The following is a 25813-nucleotide window of genomic DNA, read 5'->3' on the forward strand; positions in this document are numbered from 1 at the left end:
ACTGCAGGAGAGTGAGTAGGCAGGAGCATTCAGAGCCCATTCAGCAATTCAGCATACCATAGAGATTCTGAAGTAATTATATAGTGAGGGAGTAGGTGAGAGAACAAAAACCCCACGAAATCGTAACACGGGTGTCCCCGACTCTCCCGACCCGTTTTGCATTATTTCATCACTTGACTTGATCGTTCCATCATCAATTACTCGAGATTCGCCCGGCCTAGTCCGGTGGCTCCGTTGGATCACTTGTGTCTTGTATCAGTTGTATCCGATTCCGCCGTTCAGTTCAGTTACTTCAGTTCAGGTTCCGGAAGAACATTGCACTCATTGCAGCGCTCAGCAGGACTTAGCAGTGCACCGATTTAAAGGTTAAAGATAATTTTTTACATTTCTTTTCACATTATTTAAATATTCATTTTGAAAATTAATAAGAAGTCTTTAATTCCCTTTTAATTGATTTGTAATAGCTGTAAGCATGACCGAGGAAAACTTAACCAATTTATCAATTCGTGAGTAGTCTGACATTGATAATTAATTTTGATAACGTAAATTTATTTTTTAATAAATCGAAAACAGGTTCAGTTTTAATTATTTCTTGTTTTTAGATGAAATTTTCACGTCTGAAAAACGTGGTAGTGATGAAAATGGAGATGGTACTGAGGGTAAACCTTTTAAAACCATATTGCAAGCTATGAGGCATGCGGGTAAAGAACCGTTTCCTGTGATATACCAAGATTCGCAAAATGAGGATAAAATTTATGAGCCTGCAGCAAAATCACAATTAAAAAAGATACAGAAAATTTGGGTTCGAGAACAGTATAAGAGCAATGAGAAACAGAAAAAATTACAGGAAGATGAAGAGAAAAGACTTAAGAATTTAGAGGAAGCTAAAACTATTATTATTGAAGAAAATAAAGAACTTCCCAAGGCATTGCACATTAAGATTGCCGAATCTCAAAACTATAGAACTCAAAGAGTTAAGATATATGGATGGGTGCATAGGCTCAGGAGACAAGGTATTGATATTAATTGTTTAATGTCATATAACAAGTATAATTTTTACCATAACTATGCTAAATATTTTGTTTTAGGCAAATCGCTTATGTTTATCACATTGAGAGATGGAACAGGATTTCTCCAATGTGTGCTAAATGATAAGTTATGTCAAACATATGAAGCAGTAACACTTTCAACAGAAGCATCTGTATTACTGTATGGAAAATTAGCTGCAGTTCCCGAAGGCAAAAGTGTAAGCCTTTTTATAAACAATACTTTGTTTCTTGTAGACTTGTTAGCCAGAATTGACTTTTTTAAAGGCTCCTGGAGGTCACGAATTATGTGTTGACTATTGGGAACTAATTGGTCCATCTCCTCCTGGTGGTGCAGACTCAATTTTAAATGAAGAAGCTTTACCAGATGTTCAATTGGATAACAGACATATCATGATACGAGGAGAAAATGTATACACAACATTCCAGTGGTTTTCAAACATGCTTTAAAGAATAAGAATTATAGCAATTATCTTTTTTCAGACATCACGAATTTTAGCGATGCGCTCAGTTTTAACCCAAGCTATGAGGGATCATTACAAATCAAGAGGATATTGCGAGGTAACACCACCAACACTAGTACAGACACAGGTTGAAGGTGGCTCAACTCTTTTCAAACTTGATTTCTTTGGGTAAATATTTAATTTCCTTATAAAATATGAAATAACAAGTTTGACAAATTTAAACTGTAAGTTTTTAAATTTTTTTCAGTGAAGAAGCTTATTTAACGCAAAGCTCTCAACTGTATCTTGAGACGTGTTTACCAGCAATGGGCGACGTTTACTGCATTGCTCAATCCTACAGAGCCGAGCAGTCAAGAACTAGGAGGCACCTTGCCGAATACACGCATGTTGAAGCAGAATGCCCTTTTATAACGTTTGATGATCTTTTGAACAGATTAGAAGATTTAATTTGCGATGTGGTTGAGAGAGTATTACAATCACCGCTTGGCTATCTCGTAAAAGAGTTGAATCCAAACTTTGTGGCTCCAAAACGACCATTCAGAAGAATGAATTATAGTGAGGCGATAGAATATTTAAAAGAGCATAACATTACTAAGGAGGACGGAACTTTTTATGATTTTGGAGAAGTAATTTCACAGTTTGATGTTTGCATTCAATTGTCTCAGTTTTGTAAAGTTGTAATGTCTTTTAGGATATTCCTGAAATGCCCGAGAGAAAAATGACCGATGCTATTAATGAGCCCATTATGCTTTGCCGGTTTCCTGCTGAAATTAAATCTTTCTATATGCAACGATGCCCAGAAGATAGGCGCTTAACAGAATCGGTAGATGTTTTGTTACCAAATGTAGGTGAAATCGTTGGAGGCTCCATGCGTATATGGGATCATGAAGAAATAATGGAAGCTTACAAAAAAACAGATATTGATTCAAAGCCTTATTATTGGTATACCGATCAGGTAACTGGCATTTATCAATAAATTTTACCATGTATTAGAAATAAATATATTGAGAGAACTATGATTAAGAAGCTAAGATGAAATGTTATTGTGGTACATGTGAATTAATGAAATCAATATTTTCAGCGAAAATATGGAACTTGTCCGCACGGAGGATATGGACTCGGTTTAGAACGCTTCCTTTGTTGGTTGCTAAACCGTTACCACATTAGGGAAGTTTGTCTTTATCCACGCTTTTTAGAGCGTTGTCGGCCATAAACCTCTAATATATGAAATTAATTTTTTTAGATATTTAAAAATAATTATTTTGCATTTATAATATAGATAATGTAGCTTCGTACTCATTGTGGTTTATGAGACGTCATTGTAAATGATACACTCGCAAAATCTTGTACTTTAAACAAAGCGAAGAAAAAATAAACTTTGATTAATTCCATTATTCTTCTTGGTTTTTCTATTATGCTTTTATATTTACCTACAATTTTACTTGGAATAAGTACCTATAATTTAATATAAATTAATTAAGATGTAGAAGAATAAAAATAAGAGCAAATCATATTACACATGTTTAATTTGTTTTCTCTTCTTTTTTCTGTGTATATTTAATATATACGCAGAATATACATATGGCAAATTTATAACGATAAGCTGATTGTATAATATAAGATTAATTTCTGGTACATTTATTAAAGTTTATAGCGGAAGCGATGCCTGCTCGCTAATCAAGTATCTACTCGAGTGTCTCTATAATATATGTGTATATGTTAAAGCAAATCAAAGCAGCATTAATATCTTTTATCGAAACGTATCATACAAGGGAACAATAATGTTTACAATACTGTCAGAATCATATATGAAGAGTTACAATTTTGCTAGGATAACTTAATTAGTGATATATTATATATGATTGTGTTCACTTTTACATCACTGTAAGTATGCGCATTTCCACACACACTCAAGTATACGCACATATTATATCATCAAATTAGGCGCGTGTAAGCGCACGCATACGCGCTAACATTCCTTATCATAAATCAATCATAATTATATACACACGCATACATATATACTGCACTAAACATTATGTGATATATTTGTATATTATTTAGAAATATAAACATATTTCGCATTGCCGATATATTGCCTCTTTTTAAAGTTTGTTTCATCGAGCTTGATCACAAAAGAATGCATTTACTTTGACTAAAATCATTTATGAAGCTGATACTATTATAAGGGAATCTCTGACTAATAAATAGATATTCTTAATATTTTATATATAATATAATATTGTAATGTTAAATATTTTGCAGTAACGCAATAAGGAATAATGAATTCTTAATACGACTAAGCAATGCTGATCAAATTCTGATGAGACACCTTAGTCTTTGGCATGACCTGTGCACTTTTAAGTAATAGCTTGTACCCTTTTAAAGACAATACTTGACTCTTCGACGATTAATTCACATTATACACAATCTTCCGTACATTTCTTTCAAATTTCACATTTCAAAAGGAATTACTTAAAAGCGTTGGCTGTAACAGTATGCCAAAGCGCATGTAAACACATGCCACGCCTTACATCTTCGTAATAACGTGTGTTTATTATACATATTCAACAACATTTGAATAACAATTCCTCGTATGAACTTGTAATTAGGTCATTATGCAATGTTTATTTTACATTAAAATCTTTTAAAGTAGATATATTTGTCGAAACATTTATATATTTTCAGTGCTTTTAATTAATTTCATTGTATATCTTTTTTTAATGATAAATAGTCCAACTACATAATTTCCATTCTAAAGGAAAAATTTGTTTTTATAAACCACGGGAAAGGGATTGGATATTCGCCTTAATTGCACAGCAAAAAACGAAATTCTAAATTAAAAAGGACATATGTTATTATTATATATTAAAAAAAAGTTTTCTCGAGCTTATAAACATTCCTCCCGTCGTTCTAATAAGGAGTATTAAATTAAAAATTAAATTTTCATTAAAACTGAAAAACTCACTCCATTTATATAAATTTGAAATGCTGGATTAAAAATGACAAGGATCACGTTTTGTTAAAAATCAATCAACGCGTTGATATAGAAATATCTAATAAATCCCTAATATTTTATCATTAATACTTATTTTTTTTATTTTTCAATCCTAAAATCGTTTGCTGTAAATGCGAACAGTAATTATTTGACTCGTATATATACAAAACGCAGCCGTTATTTAGGCAAAAAATAAGTTTCACACACCTCAGGAATATAATCTGACATGGAAAATCGAATCGGTTATTATTTTTTAAGCGATCGGTTATTCTGAATTACTTTCAGCACGAATGAAAAAGTCGATCGGTCTTTTTCTTAATAAAGCGTATGTACAACACAATCGCGTTCTGGCAGTTGACGAACTTTCATTGATCCATCAGCACCACAAGAAAATAATCGGCCTGCGGAGTCTACGTGCAATTGTGTGACACCCTAAATATTTAAATATTATATATATTAGAAAGAGATGTATGAATCTTTGAAGAATTATAAAAAGTTATTATTGACAGTTTTCACCAGCTTACCTGTCCAATGTTTTTGAAAAAACTTGATCTTGGATGTTCACTTGGGAAAGTGTATAAAAGAGAATGGACGGTTAAGCCCCATACCTAAAACAATGGTAAAAAAAGAGAGGAAACAGTTAACAATGGGAAAACAAACGATTGATTAAATAATTTAAAGATACACCAAAAAGTTTCTTACTTTAATATCTCCATCGCCAGCTCCACTAACGAAAAATTCTTCGTGAGGATCAAGTGCTAAACATTTGATAGCTGATTCATGTGCTTGGAATCTGTGGCGTTGCTGTCTTTGACGAACATCGAAAATGTTGATGTATCCCTTTTTACCACCGCTAATTAGAAGCTGGTGTTGTGGGGCCAATATTAACGAGCTGGCTCCCTGATCGTGGCAAGTAAAACCTGGAATTTAGAAGAATATTAGATTAAGGCCCAAAAAATGGTTTATCATTAGCTTATTTTACCTTGAACTAGAGATTTATTTTGTGGTAACAAAGTGTCCCAAAGTGCGACATTGCGTCCTTCTGAACCATGACCAGCTGTTGCTACGAGACTGCAAGCTCCCAAAAAGACAAAATCTGATGTCACTTTACTATGACATTGGTAATTCTGTGTAAAAAAATTAATAGTGACGCCATTAATATATATGTGTAATGTGAGCAGTTTATATTAGTTAAAGTATTATATCTTTGTAACTCACGAAGAAAGGTCGTGCTGTTCCTTCTCTACATGCCACTTGAAACAAACTCAAATGTCCATCAGAATCTGCTACTCCAAATTTATTTCCGTGTTGTGAAAAGCGAACTCGTGTCACTTTAGCAAATGTGCCAGGTGGTCTCGGTGTTGCTACCGCTGTTTGATGGCCCCATTCCCACAAGGATACAGATCCATCCTGTGATCCAGTTAAGTCTGAAATTCATTCGTGTTACATTAATAAAGAGTGTATTTTTAATTTACAATTATTTAAAAATACTTACACAATGGTAGTAGCGGATGCGATGAAATTCTTCTTATACCATCGATTTTGTGTTTCAGGATCTGACGTGATAGTAACATATGAACAAAACATTAGTTTATCTGATTATAATTTATTATACTTGAATTTGTTTGTAAATCTATATCTATAATAATATAACGGTATTAAAATTATATAAAACAACTTGCTATTATAACTCTCTAATATCCATTGAATCATCATTGAAGATGCTCTATATCAATATTAGATTAATTAAAAAAACTTATAATTATTTCATAATACATTGCAAGTCGATTTTTAAATGCAATCCAATTCAAAATTAATGCGTTCACTGATAAATTCTGCAAGATTTGATATACAAAAATATCTTTTTATATAGTATAAATAAATTATGGTTGAATAATAAACAACAAAAATCTATGTTATTAATTTTAATTTATAAGATTCTGAATATCAGTCAACGTATTAATTTCAGATAACATGCTTTTTGAACAATTATTAGCTTTTAGGTTAAAGTTAAACTATACACTTCAGTTAATCTTTTTAAATAATTAAGTTTGAGGGGAATGCAAAAATAAATTGCTACATATTGTTAAAAATGAAGTGTGTGCTTTATCACTACACATGAAGCATTTTACGCCAAACAATCGAGTTTGCGGATCCAACCATTTACCATTTTCTCGAACATTTTTTACTGTTTATAACTTGTCGAAGGACGTTTATGTTTAAAGTTTTAGAGGTTTGCAATAACCCTTAGAGAATAATTATGCATTTTGAAATTGTACAAATTCTAACATTTTCAAATTTTTAAATGCTTATAAATTTTTAGAAAATTAAGATTTTCTAAAAACCATAATACCATTTTTTTTACTGGAGTCATTTCTCTTATAAAAAAAAGGAAGTAAAAATGATTTTCTCATTTCATTATTTTATTATCCAATCTAAACAAAAATGTTTATTCTCGAAAATTGAACATCAATTTTCATCTCTTTTCTAATTTTTAAAAGTGCTTTGATGAAAGCAAACTTTTTAAATTACCGTGACTATGGAACGATGTTTTGTGGGTTTCTTTTCCTTTAAGGGGGAATTCTGGTTCAGCGGATTGAAAATATTTACTGGTTGTTTAAACATATTCTTATATATATATATATATATATATATATATATATATATATATATATGAAGAACATTTCCAAATGTATAGTATTAAATACATTTCTAAAATATAGTTACGAACAGTGCGCGATAAGTAGGTGTGTAATCTAAGACGGAGTGTGCTGAAAAATTTTAAATTCGATTTTTTTTAAATCTTATTTCTTCAATTGGCAATAAACATATCTCATTGAATTTCTATCGGATTTACTTGATTAACAGTAGATTTATGGACTGAGCCAATTTGACTTATTCAAAGGTATTTCAAAATCATAATTTATATGTAAAAAATGTTTTCAATAAATTTTTTAATAATTAATCTTTCATTTAATTGAAAATAGAACTAATTTCTATTTATAAAACTTCAATTTTCGTGTATTATTCAAATTATTTCACTTTAGTAAAAATAGGTCTAATCAACGTCCGTAAATCTAGTGTTAAGAGCCTAAATATTTATGATAACTAAATTTATTTGAGGCTAAAATTTGAAAAATAAAAGTTTACTATTATATTAAAAAGTTATTGTGTGAAATAAAGTCTGACATTTTTCGTCCATTTAATATTTACTGTAATTTTTAAGAAAACAAAATTCCATACGATACTTTATCTTCATTCTGCATTCATATAAAAATACTTTCTTTATTGAAATATAAAATCATTTTTATTTAAATTAGAAAATAATGGTTCTCTAAAAGGACCTTTTTTTACTTTAATTAAAAAAAAGCAAGAGAACAAAATATTTTTTCAGGATAGTGGTAGACTTACAAAATTTTGTTTTCCATAATAGTATTTTTAAAATTTTTTTTAAAAAGATAAAAATTGATGTTGAATTCTAAACGTATAATTTTTACCTTAAATTCGATAAAAAAAAGAATAACAAAGTAAATTTGTTTCATTTTTTTTATAAATAGGTTCATTTGAAGACGAAAAATGGCATTCCGATTGTTGGAATATCTTTATTTTTTAAAGTTATAAGCATTTAAAAACTTGAAAACGCTAAATAAAATTTCGGTAATTTTAAAAATGTATAACTTTTTCCTAAGGATTAATGAAAATCTCTAAAAATTTATGCTGAAGAATTTTTTAATAAGTTCTGAATAAGTAAAAACAACTTAAGGAAATAAAAAATGATTGGATCCGCGGACTCCGTGTTTTGACGTGATATGTATCATTTGTAATACAATATATTCATTAAATTTTTACTTCTTGAAAAATTATTTTCACTCGAATCCATCAGTGTAAATGCGCGCTATTTATATTTATGCATAATTTTATGTATTCGTTATTTACAAAGAGAGCAGCTAACTTTCCCTTTAGCTCAATCTAAATTCATAGCACAAGCATTCAGAAGTTACGTTTTTGCGATCAAATAAAATGATTAAACGTCATGAATACATTACTTAGTTTCAAGCGGCTTTATTACATTTTGCTTTTTTCAAATCCCGATAAAACAACGAATTATTTATCATGCCACTAAGCTGGGCTACAAAATTTTCTTCTTTACTGCAAATGCGTGTCTTTATTAAAACTATCAAGACGATTGAAACATGCGGACGTTAATTGCACTATAAGCTATAGTATCTTTATTTCTCTTGAATTTATTCTTCAATAAGCCATGATTTTACTTTAGCTAAGCTTTCGTTTATAATATATATATATATATATATATATATATATATATATAAAAGCATTATAATGCCATTACAGATATGGCGGGGGCTGAAAAAAAGCTAATTATATAAAGAGCGTATTACTTAAAAATGAACCCAAATCATGGATGTAAAAAACATTTATCTATCTAACTATAAAATATATCACTTTTTACATATTAACTTTTTCGAGCTCCTCCCTATTTGCATTCAGAGGGGTATATTATGTAAATAATAATTGAAATTTCTCATAGTTACAGCAACAAGTTTTTTTACATTTATGTTTTGGGTAATTTTAAGTGGTATACTCTGTATACACTCAAGATTTGCATCAATTTTGCTTTAAAAAATATGACACTCTTAAGAATAAAATAATCTACTTAAATACAATTGAAAAACATGCTTCTCGTCTCTCGTTTCTTGGGGATAGTGTGTATAGCGTTTGTATTTGTGTAATTTTTGTGCAAATTTACAGAGGTATATGGACCTGTGTGAATGTGTACCAAAAGAGGGTGTATTTAAAAAAATATAAGAATATAATTCACACCTTATATGTACACCCTTCACACATACACAAACACACACGCATTTTTATAACATAATTTGTTATCTAGTTTGTAGCGTCTTAAATGGTTAAAGAATTTGTATTGTGCTAAAATTGGTATAACGTAGTATAGTGGTAGTAAATAATTTGTTGTTAGGAAGAATAGGGCAAGTTGCAGTGAAGTGTCTGACGTTACAAGCTAGATGCAAGTGCAAACAGTTTAAAAAGAGGAAAAAAGAAAAAGAGGGGTAAAGAGAAGAAGTAGAAGAGATAGAAGAATATAGGAAAATTACAACAAATATGGATTAAAAACTGGCACTAGGACAGGCTAGGGACTGTTAGATGTTAGTCTCTCACCGGTTTTAACAAGTGTTTACTCCTATCAGCGACAAACTGACAGAAGCGCAGGTCGTGGGAGCCAGGAAAAGCAGGCATCCCCTTCATCTGAGCGAGCGAACGAGCGAGCCACCACCGGCGAAGTTAGTGACACGCGGACCAATTTAGTTGTAAGGTAAGCATTGAACAAGCAACATTGTCTCTGTCACCACTTCTCTGCTACCAGTCAAGGCTTGCTTCACTCTTTTTTTATTTTAATATTCACATATTTCTTTATGCAATCAACAAGCAATAATATACTTAGTTCATTCTTTTACCGAAACTATGACATCAAACTACTTTGTGCACCAACATTATTGTTAGTCATTCGATGGCAAAGTCTTGATATTGAAATACAAGCAAGCCTTGATATTAGCATATACCATTCGATGAATCAAAAACCCCCTCTCTATTTTGCAAATGATAAGTCGATTCTGAGATTTCATGCAATTTCGATTGTCCTTGTGGCATCTCGTTATTGTTTTTGTTTCATAGTTTTATATTAAATTCTTTCATTATTCTGTTAATTTAATTTTTAACTTGGGACACATTGTTTTAAGTAATTATACAAAAATCCCAGTGCTGATTTGTTCATTATAAACAAACTCATTGCATCAGTGCAGATTTTAAGCGAAATAAATTAAATTTGTTTAATAGAATAGTGCATTGCAAATTATATAAAATTATTGTTTTTATTCCTTTTTTTAATTAACAGACTTTTATAACCTATACATATATTTAATTCCTATTACGGTGTTCCCTTGTTATTTCCCAAGATATATATTGTTTGAGAGACGCGCTGTTTTCATGATATCTGGTTATTTGATGTGTCCACCAATAAAAGAAGAAAATATTGTAGAAAGAAAAAATAGTAGTATTACAAAAAAGTATAAAAACTTATTAACAAATTCTCTGTGTAATTGACGAAAAGTCAATATAAATATAAAAATGTATTTTTGCAAGAGAAACAGAAGATAACTACATACCATGGCACTTGTTACACTAATAAAAAGTATAGGCATTATGTACAAGATCGAAATTTTATTTAATTTCACAGATTTCTCGTACCTTTAAAGTTATATCCCTTTCCCTCCCTCCCTCCCTTCGTTTCAAGGAATGTATTTGTATTTGAGAAGAATCTTATTCTACAATATTTATAAAGTGAAAAATAGTCAAGTATGAGCACTTACCACGCTTGCACCTCGTCCACTTTGGCTAGCTATTCCTGATTGTGGCTGTGGACTGTTAGGCTGTGGACTTTGGGCCAGTAATGGCCTATCAGCTGCTGTCTGCATTATTTAAAAAAATGAATTCAAATAGTTTAAAAGACAACTCTTTTTTGCGTTAAAAATTTAGCACGAACAGTGCAAAATACATTACCTGAATCACTAAAAAGCTAGTAGGTTGAACAGGTTCTGGGTCAGGCTGTTTACTCAAATTAATGATATCAAATTCACATTCGTCTTCCAACCATGAAGGGAGTTCCAGCAATAGTGAAATATTCATCTCCTGTACTTCCCTGGGTGTAGCCAAAGCCATTAAACCTGCATTGACCTAAGAATACAAAAACATTTTAGTTATATGCTCGTGGTCATTGTAATTTAATTTCGTTATGTTAAAAAGATCAACTTACTTGATTGAGACAGAAGGCACTAATACTATCTTGTTCTTTGTGAATAATTCTGACCGGTTCAGGTAGACTCGTTGTACCGCTATCACTACCCTTATCTTCTCCTGAAGCTCGATTCAAACTGTCAACCGCCGTTTGATTGCTTTCAAGCACCGAAGTGAGCGACCTTCGTTTACCGAACACGGCTCTAATAAAAATATCTTGAACTGACTCTTGCCTCACTAGGAAACACCATAATCTATTGGCAGGTGCTGCTGATGCCAATCGAGTACTGTATGCACATAAACGCATAAGATAAGTCAGTTGACAGTTAATAATTATGAACAACTATATTACTCACTTGAATGGCGTGTTTCCTTTTTCTAACAAGGATCGATATTTGTGTATGGCTGGTTTTCCTGGTGTTGGCGTAGGATCTGGAGCACAACCAGGTATGTAATTTGCCGGTGGTGGCCCCATTGCTTCCCATTCCTCTCGTAACGCTTCTTGCCATTGAGCCACAATGCCAAGAGTTCCATGTATCAGCGGACTACTTACTGGTAGCTCTGAAGTGTTTACGTGTCATCAAGTACAAATGTACAAAAATGTATAATATAGCTAATCAATCACCCTTAAAATATATTTACCTTGCATTTCTATACCTGCGACTGTTAGAAAATCTTGCAACTGCTGTTGCAATATTTTAACTATAGCTAATCTCATTATGTACCAACTATATCCATTTGGATTTGAATGTTCAGTATTATCCTTCGGCTTGATCTTTGGTTTAGCATTTGTATCAAACACATCTTCCTCATCATCCGACGGATCCAAGTCGGAAACAGCTGAATCAGATGAGTCGTAATCAATCTCGTCGGCGTATTCACTATCTATACGGGGCTATAGACAGAATAAAGAGATTAAATTTTGAAAAAAAAAAGTTACTTGTAAAATACAATAAACATTATATTTCAAGTCTTTCACAAACCTTCATAAGAAAATAAGATATCATGCTCATTTGAGGAGAAACAAATTGTTCCCTATAAGTAGGCTTATCCTCTTTCATATTGGGTTGTTGCCCCGTAAATTGACCTAATAATTTCATATTAAGCTTTACTCGTTGTTTCGTTAGGGATGTCATTGTGTTCCATACACCGCCTGCTGCATTTTGGATTTCATTGGAAATACTGTCGACTCGTTCAACTGCTACTGCCATAGTTCCAGTAGCAGTAGTACCAGTGGTAGTAGCAGTTGGTGTGGTAGCAGCAGCATTATTAGTTACAGTTACAGCAGCCTGAAACGTTTTACCATAAGGGCATATTATTAGCATAAAAGCAATTAAAAGAGAAAAATCGTGAAGCACTGACCTGATTATTTGTACTTGCTACTCGAATCAATTTTTTTACGCCGCCACCAAATAAGCAAGACCAAGTGCTATTATCAAAATGCTGTCCAACTAATCTGTAAAGTATGTGGCTGTCGCAGCTAGCTAAAGCATAAACAAACAGACTCATATAGGTAGCGACGAATGCTTCACAAAGAAGTATATTTAGTTTTGGTGTATCTTCATCTTTTTCTCTTGCTAGCAGTGCACGTAAACTCGTAACACCTGGCCATTTTGCAGGTGAAGTGGTTATATAAACACCGTCGTCTGTTGAGTATCGTCGATGGTATCTATTTGATGCTATTAAATGACCTCCCGTAAAGGTTTCAACTTCTGCAAATGCTGGTAGATTGCTGTTATGAACAACAGAAGTGATTAATTATTAGCGTTCCTCAAATTAACCTTACGAGATAAATTGGTATACTGACCTATCCGTTTGATGGTGTTTTGTCACAAATGTATCAGAGTCACAAAGTGATTGATAGATACATGCACTTAATGCGACCGCAAGATCTCTCATTGTGAATACTTCACAATAATGAGTGTTTCGATTGGGCATAGGTGGATTTCGTAATTCAACTAGTGTTTGTAACATATCATGCGCCAGAGACTGAAAATAATGGATAGAGGATGTATGAAAAAATCAATATGGCTATTAATTGATTTGTAAACAATTATCCTACTTGCAAATGCCTCACTGGGTCAGCAACCACAGTTTTATTGCAAGCCACACTGGCGCTTAATAGAGGTAGCGTTGTAGGGAATGGAAGGGGACTGAGCAATTGTTGCTGAGTCTTTTCCTGTTGTAATTCTTGCAATAAAAGCACTAATTCCATTCTTACAGAAGCTAGACCACCACCGGATGCTCCGTGTAATGAGCAATATGACAATAAGGTTCTTAATAACGTTTCGTTAGCTATGAAATAAATTGAATATGGGTTAATAGTTAAAAAGTATTTTTTATGTAGTATTAATAGACTGTTTAGTTACCTTTTAGCCACTTTTTTCGTTTTGCTGCTCTTTGAACTTTTGCTTCGAAATCTAATTTTTCTGCTACAAGAATTTCATGTAAAGTCGGTTGTTCCCCAGGCCTATAAGTAGGTATATCATCCATCATTCCTCCATCGTCTAAAAAGTAAAATAAAGTAATATGTGATATGATAGAAAGTTAGTGGAGAAAATAATAAAATATTATAAGACTTACATTCTGAGACGTTGTTAGCGTCTCCATCAGCGCTTGTGCTATAACTGCAAAGCTGCCTCAAAGCATCAACTTCACGCTCAAGCCATATATATAATTGATATCTGAGCTGTCCGCCGTCAACCTCAAATCCAGTTGCTAATGTTGACAATTCTTCCATAAGAATTTTCAAGCAAGCTACAAATTTTAGCTGTTGTGCCATGATATCTAGTTGTCCTATTAGCTTCTTGGCTTCTCCTAAAATAAGAAAATAAGAATAAATGATTAGGTTAATATACCAGCTTGCAAATTAACTAAACGAATAAAAGACAAAAGTACCTTCATCCCCGACATTTTCAATGCTCCCACCACTTTCTTTTCTATCCATTTTCATTGTCAGAGGTGGACTATCAAGATCGGCATCTTCATTATTTACTGGATCATCGTCCCAGTTTAATACTAGTTCATCATCTTTCTTTTTACCCCACTCACTAGCAGGTGTGCTCCAATCCATCGATTGCAATGAATCTATATAGAATGCAGAATAATAGTTTATATAAATAACAGATTGACATAACCTTTATGAGCAAGGATCTTATTTAAATTATTATGACTACCTTCGATAGCAGGTTTTGTAACACTAATGTCCCAATCTATTATTCCAGTATTAATTTGAGAGTCTTGTACTTTAGTCTTGCTGGGGCTATTAAGAACACCTGTAATTGAATATTATAATAAATTCATAATATAAAATAAACACAACGGCAGCACTAAGAAGGAAAGTTGCTTACTTGGACTATCTTCGCTATTAGTATCCATTACTTTGTTAGGCAATTTGGATAAGACCTCCAATGCTAGGGCAGGACAACCAGCTTTGAAATGTGCGTGCGCAGTAGTAAAATATAATTGTCGCTCCAATGGCGTAATACTATCTTCCAACATTAACTGTTTATCCGGCAGGCTTTTATTTTCAGTACCATAACTAAAGCCAGAAATTACTACGGAATGACCCTTCTTTTTATCTTGCGCTGTTGAAGCAATATATTGTCTAATGAGCAATGGATGCGTACGTAAATATACGTAAAAGTTAAAAACGTTTGGATTCGCTGAAACAATGTGACAATAGTATATTAGTCAAAATATAAAACAAAAATAATTTAAGACTGATTTAAGAGATACCATTTCTTACCTGTTGTGCCTTCTGGCTTTTCAGATTCATCATTGTACTGGGGATGCATCGTACCGACGTTGGTTAATAGCAGTGTATTCAGAGAACCCGAATGATCTTTCAAAATCCAAAGCGCCATGCTACGCAGAAAAGGATCGGGATGAATCTTGTGCATATCTTGATTTTGTCCTTCCTTCTCACATCCTAATATTTCCTCGTATAGCAGTCTCTTCAAATTTGGTGACGCTATATCGTCCTCGTAAAGCCTCGCCAGCACCATTGCGAGTTGTAGGTCATTTAGTTTATTTAAACAAACTTCAATGGCATCCCTCAATGCCCCGGCTAATAAGAAAAATGCTGCTGCGTGCTCAAATCTTTGCTTCCCAAGCAGAGCAAAGGCATTCTTTAAAGCTGCTTTTCTCCAACGATCTTCAGCAAAATTGTTAGAGAAGAATGCTGTCATTCTTTCGTCTCTCTGATTTCTAAAAAGACCCCAAACAAGATTTTTCTTTTTCATGGCTAAGTAATAAATTGCTGCGTCCAATGGATCCTGCCTTTGCTGGAAAGCTGCTTTGGCTATCTTTTCTACGCATCTTCTGAGGACGATGTTACTTCTAATCCACCAACCAACGCCTAATTCCTTTAGCACAGACCATTTTGGTTGACCTTTGGCATAAGATGGTATCAATTGTAATAATTCATCTTCGGACTCTGAATGGAAGGCCCAAACTAGATTATTTGTGGAGACCCCTTGTTTTTGAAATTGAGCTCTTTGTGCCAGTGGCAAACATCTGATGAGATAATTGTAATGTTTCATAGCCAGAAGGAACCGTAATCCGCAGTCATCCAGTGAATCCGTAGAAACTGTTTCTCCTTCAGGTATACCAGTGAGATTCTCTTTGGCTATAGCATTTTTGGCAGCATCTATAGCAAAACGCTCAGCAAAATCGACATTACAAGTAGATACAGTATCAGCCAATGCAAGAAGATGCATTTGGTCAAGGCTCGACAAGCCAGGAAGATGAGTGTGCGTTAAAAGACGAGACAGCATTCTACCCTGCCTGGGACCGAAATGTGAAATTCCTTGCCTTTCTGGCACCGAGGATCTTCTATCTTTTTGCCGCGAAACTTCATAGTCTTCTTCCAACATATCATCTAACGATTCCCCCTCATCCACATTGCTATCAAACAAGTCATTATAATCCTGTTTATCTTCGGTTGGCTGTGCTGCATTTGTTTCTTTATCAGCTATGAGCAGCGTCCATAATGGCAGAGGAGAGATGGATGTAATCTCAGCATAATCCAAAGTCAATTCTTCAGGTATTTGAGTCGTTGATCCCCGTGGTTCAAGCGGAGAAGTCGTACCCACATAGCTGACCGACATTGTTCTTGATCTTGACCACCCTCCTCGTTGCTTCATCAAATTTTCATCATCTGCTCTTAACGCGCATGGACTACCAATGCATCTCACCAAATGAGCTAGAATAGCTTTTACCCATCTGATCTTGCCAGAGTTCAGTAATTCCATAAGTTGTTTAGGGTGATATTGAGGCAAGACTGGACAAGCAATTCGCGAAGCCTCGAATAACCCATAATCAGGCATATAATCGAAGCTGGCAGTGTCATTTTGCATACCACGTTTCTTTTTAGCATCAAGCATTGTTAAATTTATGCTGCTAACTCTTGATAAGTGTGGCATGGAAGACACATTGGCGAGTCGTCGCTGTGACGTTTCCTGCGCCAGAGTCCTTAAATCCTCGTCTCGTAAATTTCTGCTCGCTTGAAACTCATCGGACTCCTGGTGCTGTAAATTGGAGTGGAAGCAATCGATTTTTGGGCTGGGTTTCCATTGAGAATAAACGTGCATCTCCGAATCCATACCAACCACCAGTATACCGTCTCTAACCCAGGATATTTGCATAGGTAACGGAGGCAAACCATCAGCAGTGGTTAATTCAATTTTACGTAATTTCATCCAACGAATCTCATCCACAAATTGTGGCTGAGCAAGGGATGACGTTTTACGTAGAATTGGCCTATTGTTACTTTGCGATTCTTTCATAGCTTTCATGTTTGCCTGTGCCAAGTCTGAACACACAGGAGTGAAAAGCATAATCTTCGATCCAACTCCGACAGTCAGTATATGTGAGCCGTCCTCCTTGGAAACCCAATCGAGTTGCACCAAATGTTTTTGAGTCAAAGGGCATGTATTACCATTTTCTATAATGGACTTGCGTAGTGACTGTAATGTACTGAATGATGGTACTGCGAGTAAGCCTAAAATCAAATTCATCATTTAACAACTTCAAATCTCTTCAATAAGAATGAATATTTTAAGGGACATGAATCATCTCATTTGCTTACCGGCATTTGATTTTGTACCATCTCCGTTTTCTCCATTTCTTGGAGATCTAACGTCTTCGTGACTAAGAGTCTGCAATACTTGGGTAAGTCTTTGTTTTTTCTGTAAAAATCTACTATCGTATAAGTAGCTCAAATCCAAGTGCTGGTCAACCTGAATTCTAGGTAAATGAATGTTTTTTAAATGTATCGTGTCTTCTAATATCCACTCACTACCGCCCGTACTTTCGCACTCGTATATAGCTACACAAAGATTTACGTAGCGAGAGTCTGGATCACTTTTCGTAGGGCGCGTAAATGACTTCCCATATTTATAGGCACACGCTATCCTGCCACTGTACGCAGCACTGATGTTCAAAGGTTGACCTAAAGATTATTATTGTAAGCTTTAATACTGTGTATTTTATTTGATTTGGCAATTAAATCGAAAAATAAGTATTTCGTACCAGTTATATCGATAGTTGACTCCTGATCTTTACGTATCATTTCCCACTCACACCATTCATAATTTAGCTTTCCCTCAATATCAGTTTTGGTAACGTTACATTTCCAGAAACGAATCGTGCTATCGCTACAGGCAGTGACTATTATATATGGTGCGAAACAGGCTGGGTAAATTGAGGAGCTACTAAGATGTCCTGCTGCTGGGGCCGCGTGTACAACCTGTTTAATCATGAAAATGATTTAAATCATTATTCACTATAATCGAAAGAGTTTGAAAAGACGATCTAAGAAAAATCTCATAAGAATTAATCAACATACCTCAACCCCATCTGATAACGGCAATTCCTGAGTGCAAACTTTGGTTGTTGTAATTAGAACATGACTATTATGATGCCGACGTTGGAGGAACGCTGCTTCACATTCTGCTTGACTTTGTCGTCGACTTCTATTACCAGTTTGACTTGCTCTTCGGGATCTTCGACCATCCGAATGACTGTACCTTCCAGGTGTAGCTTCCTCGTCTTCGTCTTGCACCAATTGAGAATCCGGTACGTACATCATTGACCCAGATAATCCTAAATCCACGTTAATTTTACATTAATGACACGTTAAGTAAATTCGTCCTCGTATTGACAAAGTCACACGAAACAACGTAATCGACATAGTGGACGCAACATGAACTGAATTCAAGGGAACGAAAAAGTAAGAGCAAGCTGACTTATAGCGATCCGCTGTTGAGTGACAACAGATACTTTTTATTCTACTGCAATCAATCCGTTTATAATTACGCTTTCGTGTGCTTCACATTATATTCATGTTATGCTCACTACAACACCCGTTGACTCGTGTTTTCAACCTAAAGGTATGAGAAAATATTATTACTGACCATTAGTTTCTGGTTGAGAAGCTATTACTAGTCGCCACATGTGAACTGTTGTACCTTTGGGTGTTCTTTCTAATACTACAATATAGAATGGCTCCTCGAAAACTGTTGATTGTTGAAGATCGACCATAGCATCCAAAGTAGACTCCATCAAACCCAAATCATTAGGTGCTGTATCTATACCTGGTTGTTTTTCATCACTTCGTTCACCGGTAATCAATTGTTCTTGAAACACGTGTAAAAACTGTGTATTTTGCCAGTCCTTCAATTATTAAAGAAATATTTCGTTAACGTTAGATATATCGGGGTAGAAAGTCTTTTACATTATTTTACGATACTTACGTGAGTTGCATCGGCAATTGCATCTAGTTGTATTATACATCCTGGTCGAGCAGTCGATTGCTGTGATACTATTGTTATTCTATCGTGAATGGGATGTCTAATACCATCGTCAGAGGAAATGTCGGTTGAAAGACTAGCCATTGAGTCCTGCATCAAAGAATATGATACTTAAGTTTTTCTATGCTTAAAAGGGTTCAGTTTATAAAGTCGGTGTGTCATATATGCAGTATAAATACAATATTAAATATATTAGTTATTTTTAGTTTTCTACTCATCAAAATCTATTTTACATAAATATATAAAATATATTTGCCGAAAGACAAGTAGTCAACACATTATATGTATATATATATATATATATATATATATATATATTATTGTTTGTTATAAAATATACGAATATTTTTACCATCATGCGGCTTCTTCTTTCACTAATGGATACCTCGGCTAATAGGGTTCTAGCATCGATAACAGCTTGATAAACCCTAAGACATTGCCCGTCGCTCGCTACAAAACAGGCGCTGGGTGAATTTGATAAATTACCAAGTGTTGTACTCGGCAATAGTGTAGGTATCCATGCAACATTGCTAAATGCAGATATTTCTGGGGAATTGATACGTGCTAATTCAGATACGCCTCCACTCTTTGATAAAGGACCAACGGCATCCACTCTCCACAAAATTAATTCGCTACAGAATCCCTAAAATTTAATTTACGATGTATAGCAATAACTGAAACTATAGATATTATACAAAGGAATCAAATTATTCTTACGGTGCTGGACAGTAAATCGTTCGATTTAAGCGAACCCTTCGCACTCAAATGATTTTCTGGAGATTCGGAAGCTTGCGATTGCGAATCGCAAAATTCGGGCATATTATGATGCGAAGTGGTAACTAGTAGAGGAAGAACGGGGTGACATGTTATATCGTTAACACGGAAACGATGTCCAGAAGCTCTGCATGCGTGTCCTATGCTTAATACCTGAAAAAGAAGAATCGTTACTAGGAACAGTAGATTGTGGATGTTTCTATAGAGCAATTTCAAGTAAATTATTCCTAAGATTTTCAGTAATATAACCATGAACAATGCAAATATAACGTCTTGAAAATACCTGCGAGAATTTAGTTTTGTCAGCAAACGTCAGTTGCCACAAATTTAATGTACCATTAGAATGCTTGGAAACCATTGAAACAATGGGGCTTGGATGAGACAATATATCATTGACAGTTTCTTGTATAGTTTTTCCATTTTCATTGGTATTTCCATCTTGCGCAACTCCGTTATTCTGAGTCTGATCGGCTAAGTTTTGTACGCTTTTTAATAATTCTTGGCCTGCTTTTGATGTTAACGTCGACTGTTCCTCGTCTTGCTCGATGAGGCTCGGTAAAGGTGTTGTAACTTCTGTGGCTGTATTAAGAATTTTATATAGTCTAATGACTTAACAATCAAATAATCCACGAAGTGACAAATAAATAAAGCTTACGCTCTGCAGATTTTGTTGCGGATTTAGCTACTTCACGAATATTCAGCAAAGGTCCTCCGGTATTGTGAGAATACATGGAGACATTGTGACTCATCGTAGAGGCGTCGCCAAGGGGAAAGGCATTTGGTATTCTTGTAGAGAATGAAATTTGTGCTTGACGAAATGATCCAGGATGGTATTCGTCTAGCCATTCGATGTGCCAAATTAAGAAGCTGCCATCGATTGGATGTATAGAGAAAAGAAGGTCAGGATTGTGATGCCAATCACGCAAAAGTGTTTCTATCTTTGTATCTAATGAGTCCGGTCCATGATTCACGGATGATGTTGCATCAGTTGCTATAGAATTAATGGAGGTCGTATTGCTAAAGAAAGAAGAATAAGAAAATAAAGAAATATGATAAATAAAGAGAAACAAAGTTGGAATGAGAATGTTTCATGCATTCATTATTTGTTCACCTAAGACTTTGGTGAGAGTGGGCACTTTGAGGTAGGCTAGGATGAGAAGAGGTAGTATGCGTTGTATGATGTTCATCGCTACTATGATCTTCCACACTTGTTGAACGCCCAGTAGTTCCTGGTTTTTGACTAGCCTGATATTGTCGCGTTCCTTTCTCTATATGCAATATTTTGTGCCCATAGTAAAACAGTGGGAAAATTTGTTAATGTTAATTAAAATATATTTGTGCAATTTACTTGGTGTATGTTCGTCTTCTGAATCATGATCAATATTATCTGCTTCTTGATGTTGTAAACTTTCTTCCTTTTCTACAACTTTCCGGGTAAGTTCCTAGTAATAGAACAATCAGTAGTCAATACTTTAATACTAATCCTTGAAGCAATATCATTTCATAAAACCTGCTAAATACCTGGAGTATGTTTTCTGCCTGCATTGTAAAATGCATTTCCTTATTGTTTAACCAATGTAAGATAAAATTTGGTTCTCTTTCTGGATCATCAGTCACTAAGCTGGGTACTAACGGTATGTCTGAACAAAAATACTTATAATGACAAAAGGAAAAGACATTTAGCAGAATAAATGTAACAAAACGAGACTAACCAGTTTCAGCATTAATGCTGGCAGCCAGGTGAAAATGCATTCCAGGATAGTGGGCTGTACTTTGATAATTATTGTGAAAATCGTGTACGGAATATGTAGATGGCAAAGTTGGTAAGGTAGGTGCTGTATGGCCTGCTTGATGCTGTTGTTGCTTTGCATGTCGACGAATATGAAAACATGTTCTGTAAAATTATTCTATAAGTTTACATTTTTCTTTAACTAATTAGTTGTTTTAATTTTAATAATTCATATATACTTCATATGTTTCAGACGTTGCATAAATCGATGTTTATGCATACTATGGTGACGATGTTTACCGTGATGTCCGTGCCTATCCGATCCTTCAAATTGACTCATATTTGCCAATCCTTCTATTTCAGGTGGTATGGTCTCAGCCCAAACACGACAAATGTTATCACGACACGAAGTCACCAACATATTGGACACAGACCCCCTGTTTTTAAGTCACGCATAATATAGATAACAATTATGTTTTAAAAATCTTTAATACTAAAAGGGGGTATTCATTAATATTTTATCATTGCAGTAGTTCCCGGTTGGGAGTCCGCACTTTTCTCTGGTTAGAAGTCACTAAGCTATCCCCACCACTTTTTTTTTGCTGGCTGTATCCGAGCACTAAACAGTAAACAATAGCAAGCAGCATAATAAAAACGTGTACGAAAAAAAAATGTACACTGATACGCTATTTATATTTTTTCTCAAATCTAAGTTAAAGTTTCTGCGCATATTTAATTTAATACATTTAATATTATTAGTATTAAAGCGGTAATAATTGTACGATTAAAATAATTCCAAACAAAGCATAAATCGGTTGATTTTTAAAATCTTATTATAATTAAATTTTTTGTAATTCTTTACTTTCTTTTTCTAGCAGTAACTAATTTTTCATTTTATTTAAGCTTATCATTATTTACAATTTTTATAAAAATAATTATAAGCTTGAATAACATGAAAAACTAGTTACTGCTGGAAGAAGCAAGTAAAGAATTTCAAAACACATTTTTAATTATAATAAAAAGATTAAAAATCAATCGATTTATGCCGTACTTGGATTTATTTTCATCGTAAAAATATTACCACGTTGATACTAATAATATTAAATTTATCAAATCAAAAATGTAAAAATTTTAACTTGCATTTTAGAAAAGATATAAAAAGTGTATCAGATTACATTTTTTTTCGTACCGTCTTTTCTTATGCTAATGGTAAACAGAATCAATTGGGCGGCAAAAAAACGATTCATTCCCCGATTAACTCTCCGTTGACGGTCCCAAAAGGAGTACTCTTAACCGGGAAGTACTGTATTACTTATAAAAGATAACTACATACTCACTTTGGCATATACTTGCTGGTTTTACGCCACGATAAATGGGTTACAGCACGAGGATGTGCAACATAAACAAAGCTGTAATTATCACCAGGCATTAATTGATTAAAGGTGCTGTGATCTATACTCCTTGTTGGGAAAACTGTAAGCAATAAATAAAATCAAAAATGTTTGTATTTAAATATGATATTGAATTATTGAAAAATATTCTCACATTGTTTGGTCTCAAACCAGATTTTCACAAGCCTGTCATTTAAACCTGTAGTTGCAAATAATGTTCCATCTGGGCTAAAGCTCATAAGATGTACTGGAGTTGCTGTACGACACTTCCAAACACAATTCCAAGCACCAGGCTCGTTACCTTGTGGGATTTCATTATTTCCAGGGCTCTCTGCTTCTCCACCAATTGAAAATGTTACAGTGTTTGCTATAATAAAGAAATCAATCAGTTTGTAAGAAATTAACACCAAATAGTAGCTTGCCAATTAATATAAAAGCTTAGCATTCTTCCTTTAAGTAATTGATTGAACAAAAAAACTAATATTTTTAATATTTATAAGAAGTTATATATCACATTGGTGTTTTATAAAAACACTCCTAAGCTTTCATGTATATCTAGCAACTGACCATTTTTCTTTTCATGCACTTAAGCATTGTTCTAAGCTACATGCTCTTTGAATAAAACTAAGAATTCAAATTTACCATACCAATTCTATTCTAATTTGGTAATCTATTAAATTTTAAAGCTGTGCAAAAATAAATAAGAGCCATATTTTTACGTGCAATAAAATAAAATTATAAATGTTCATTCTAAAGACGAATGAACTCACGATCATGGGAGATATTTCCTGAAATATTTTGATCACCTCCGGATGTTGAGGTTTCTTGAGTTTGTAAGTTCTTTCCTTTTGCAGCTACACATAATTTTAATAAATGAGCTAGAGTTTTTTCTAAAGTATTAATGGTTTACCAAATACTATTATATATTTCCATTTAAAGAAAAAGTGCACAGTAATGTGAAGACTCATTACTTTATGGCTAGCTTAGTATGTAAAATGAAAAATTTTATGAAAAAATTAATAACACTCACTATGTTCTTCTTGAAAAGGCAAGATATTTTGATGCCATAGTTGCAAAAGTTCACCACCCGTTAAAAGTCTAGTGCCTTCTAGGTTCCATGATAAGGAGCTTATATTTGACTCGGTTTGTAGACTGCCTGTTTGAACCCATCTATATTCCAATTGCTGAAAAGATATTTTTCAACTTTTAATTTAGCAACATATTAGATTTTAAAATTCACTCAACAAAAAGCATATGTATATATAATTGTTAATAATAATGTAATACAAACATGAGAACAAGAACTATGGATCAGTGGAGTAGGCTCAAAAATGCAGACTTGATTTTCATAAGCAGCAGCAATCTTTCCAGTATCCGTACTGCAGTCCAAACAACTAATCCTAATATAATTGTGCACAGCTCCAGGAATGATTTGAACTCTCTCAAAATTGCTAGCGAGAATGACAATGTTGCAGCCAGCTGCATATGCCTACAATTGATAAGATTTACAGAAGATAAAATGATTATAGTTCCATAAATTGTATCAACTATACACAAACATTTCAAAATATTTTAACGCTTGTTGAGAAATAAGATATTTTTCATTCAAAATGTAAAGATTCATGTCTCTAAAGATAAAATAAATATTAGGATAACAGTGTGAAGAATGAAAATGTATAGAAGACATGGCAAAATTAGTCCAATGGAGTAGGCTCCTCCTCTTGATTAAAAGCATAGGCTGGTACTATGTATATACAGTTCAACATACATATTGATACAATAAAGAAGATTATATACGTGAAAACGTAACAAAGTGTCACTTAATCAGCTGACTCGTATATACTTAAAGCAATCCATATTCTCTTTACATATGACATTGAAGAATGTAACGTTCATGGAGTAAGGCGGTGGCAGGCTTATAATGGAGATTTTTATATATAACCTGTAAAAAACCGGTAAATACTAAGAATGCCTTTGTGCTTACCGTAAAAGATATCCCTTCGACGGAGCCCACAGCATAACAGCGATCTCCTGCATTGCAGGCTCCGCTTAATATCTGATGACAATTCATCTTTCTTTACACAGATTAGATCATTTTAACGTTTTTAATTTGAAAATAAAGCGTAGGTTGTTCGACTGATGTTCTCAACGGATAATCTAATGTTAAAATTTTGAACGTCCACTGGAAAGTGACGTGACACCGTAATCCAGCAGAAGAGCAGTGGCCATCTTGAAATGGAGTGTCTTATTCCATCGTTGCCACATTTCATGCTTATGTGTCGTCGACAAGGTTGCGAGTTCGCTAATTTGAATTTTTGAATAATATTACCAGCGTTAAGCTGAAGTTAACTATAAATATCGGTATGTGTAATGATAAATGCATATCTATATATATCGTTTTTAGCCCGTACCGCCATCGAAAACTTTTGTTGAAGTTGCAGAATACGGGGTCGGAGATGAAACGGGAAATGTTCGAATTACCACAAATTGTTCACGAGGCCGTAGACACAGTGATGGCTAACTGTGGGAATTTAAAGCCCACACCAAAATTCTCATTTACTGCACTGGAAAGAGCAAGGGAGTCAAAGTGGGGGTCCTGAATTCCCACAATCTTTCATAACTGACCGTAGGGAATTTCGCGCGGCTATTCTCGCTATTAGACGGCGCTGGTGATCGAAAACGTTTGTCCATTATTTCATTCATAGATGTCGTTTGCTTTCGAGATGTTTCTCGTTAGTGAAATTTTAGCGGCTACAACTACAAGCCTTA

General features: G+C 33.9%; 2 protein-coding genes across 2 annotated transcripts; one reads left to right on the forward strand and one right to left on the reverse strand.

The window, feature by feature from the left end:
• Positions 1-17: 17 nt before the first annotated feature.
• AsnRS (asparagine--tRNA ligase) lies at positions 18-2904 on the forward strand. The gene is made up of 9 exons (XM_066736482.1): positions 18-365; positions 465-506; positions 603-1013; positions 1089-1246; positions 1314-1457; positions 1530-1678; positions 1758-2136; positions 2202-2465; positions 2592-2904. Exons 2-9 carry the CDS (start codon positions 473-475, stop codon positions 2721-2723), a joined length of 1671 nt encoding a protein of 556 aa, XP_066592579.1. The 5' UTR covers positions 18-365; positions 465-472; the 3' UTR covers positions 2724-2904.
• A 114-nt stretch (positions 2905-3018) lies between these two features.
• Positions 3019-25293, reverse strand: Rbcn-3A (Rabconnectin-3A). The gene is made up of 42 exons (XM_066736478.1): positions 25029-25293; positions 24336-24533; positions 24075-24228; positions 23815-23898; positions 23199-23411; positions 22991-23126; positions 21893-22090; positions 21637-21818; positions 21446-21564; positions 21273-21366; positions 21036-21192; positions 20580-20941; positions 20208-20503; positions 19868-20077; positions 19503-19793; positions 19094-19240; positions 18755-19013; positions 18187-18443; positions 17871-18087; positions 17428-17790; positions 15085-17340; positions 14687-15001; positions 14513-14611; positions 14235-14423; positions 13920-14153; positions 13706-13843; positions 13399-13631; positions 13144-13325; positions 12699-13068; positions 12320-12625; positions 11979-12231; positions 11693-11897; positions 11356-11623; positions 11103-11276; positions 10913-11011; positions 9705-9791; positions 6004-6064; positions 5727-5935; positions 5491-5635; positions 5211-5428; positions 5033-5116; positions 3019-4940 (listed from the first exon to the last, which is right to left on the reverse strand). The coding sequence occupies exons 1-42, from the start codon at positions 25113-25115 to the stop codon at positions 4824-4826; spliced, it is 10266 nt and encodes a 3421-aa protein (XP_066592575.1). The 5' UTR covers positions 25116-25293; the 3' UTR covers positions 3019-4823.
• Between the last annotated feature and the right edge of the window lie 520 nt (positions 25294-25813).

The sequence above is a fragment of the Prorops nasuta genome, unplaced genomic scaffold (genome assembly GCF_024137725.1).
Source record: "Prorops nasuta isolate Cenicafe-Biocafe unplaced genomic scaffold, Cenicafe_Pnas_1.2 PNAS00015, whole genome shotgun sequence".
In the NCBI taxonomy this organism is placed as follows: Eukaryota; Metazoa; Arthropoda; class Insecta; order Hymenoptera; family Bethylidae; genus Prorops; species Prorops nasuta.

What these genes read in the sequence shown, in the direction of transcription:
- AsnRS (XM_066736482.1), top strand. Translation starts at nt 473, where the DNA reads ATGACCGAGGAAAACTTAACCAATTTATCAATTC. An exon ending in GCATAGGCTCAGGAGACAAG is followed by an intron (nt 1,014 to 1,088) that starts GTATTGATATTA and finishes ATTTTGTTTTAG; the next exon opens with GCAAATCGCTTATGTTTATC. An exon ending in ATTATTGGTATACCGATCAG is followed by an intron (nt 2,466 to 2,591) that starts GTAACTGGCATT and finishes CAATATTTTCAG; the next exon opens with CGAAAATATGGAACTTGTCC.
- Rbcn-3A (XM_066736478.1), bottom strand. Translation starts at nt 25,115, where the DNA reads ATGAATTGTCATCAGATATTAAGCGGAGCCTGCAATGCAGGAGATCGC. An exon ending in AAAGAAGAAGCCGCATGATG is followed by an intron (nt 19,241 to 19,502) that starts GTAAAAATATTC and finishes TCTTTGATGCAG; the next exon opens with GACTCAATGGCTAGTCTTTC. An exon ending in AAAGCCAGAAGGCACAACAG is followed by an intron (nt 15,002 to 15,084) that starts GTAAGAAATGGT and finishes ACATTGTTTCAG; the next exon opens with CGAATCCAAACGTTTTTAAC.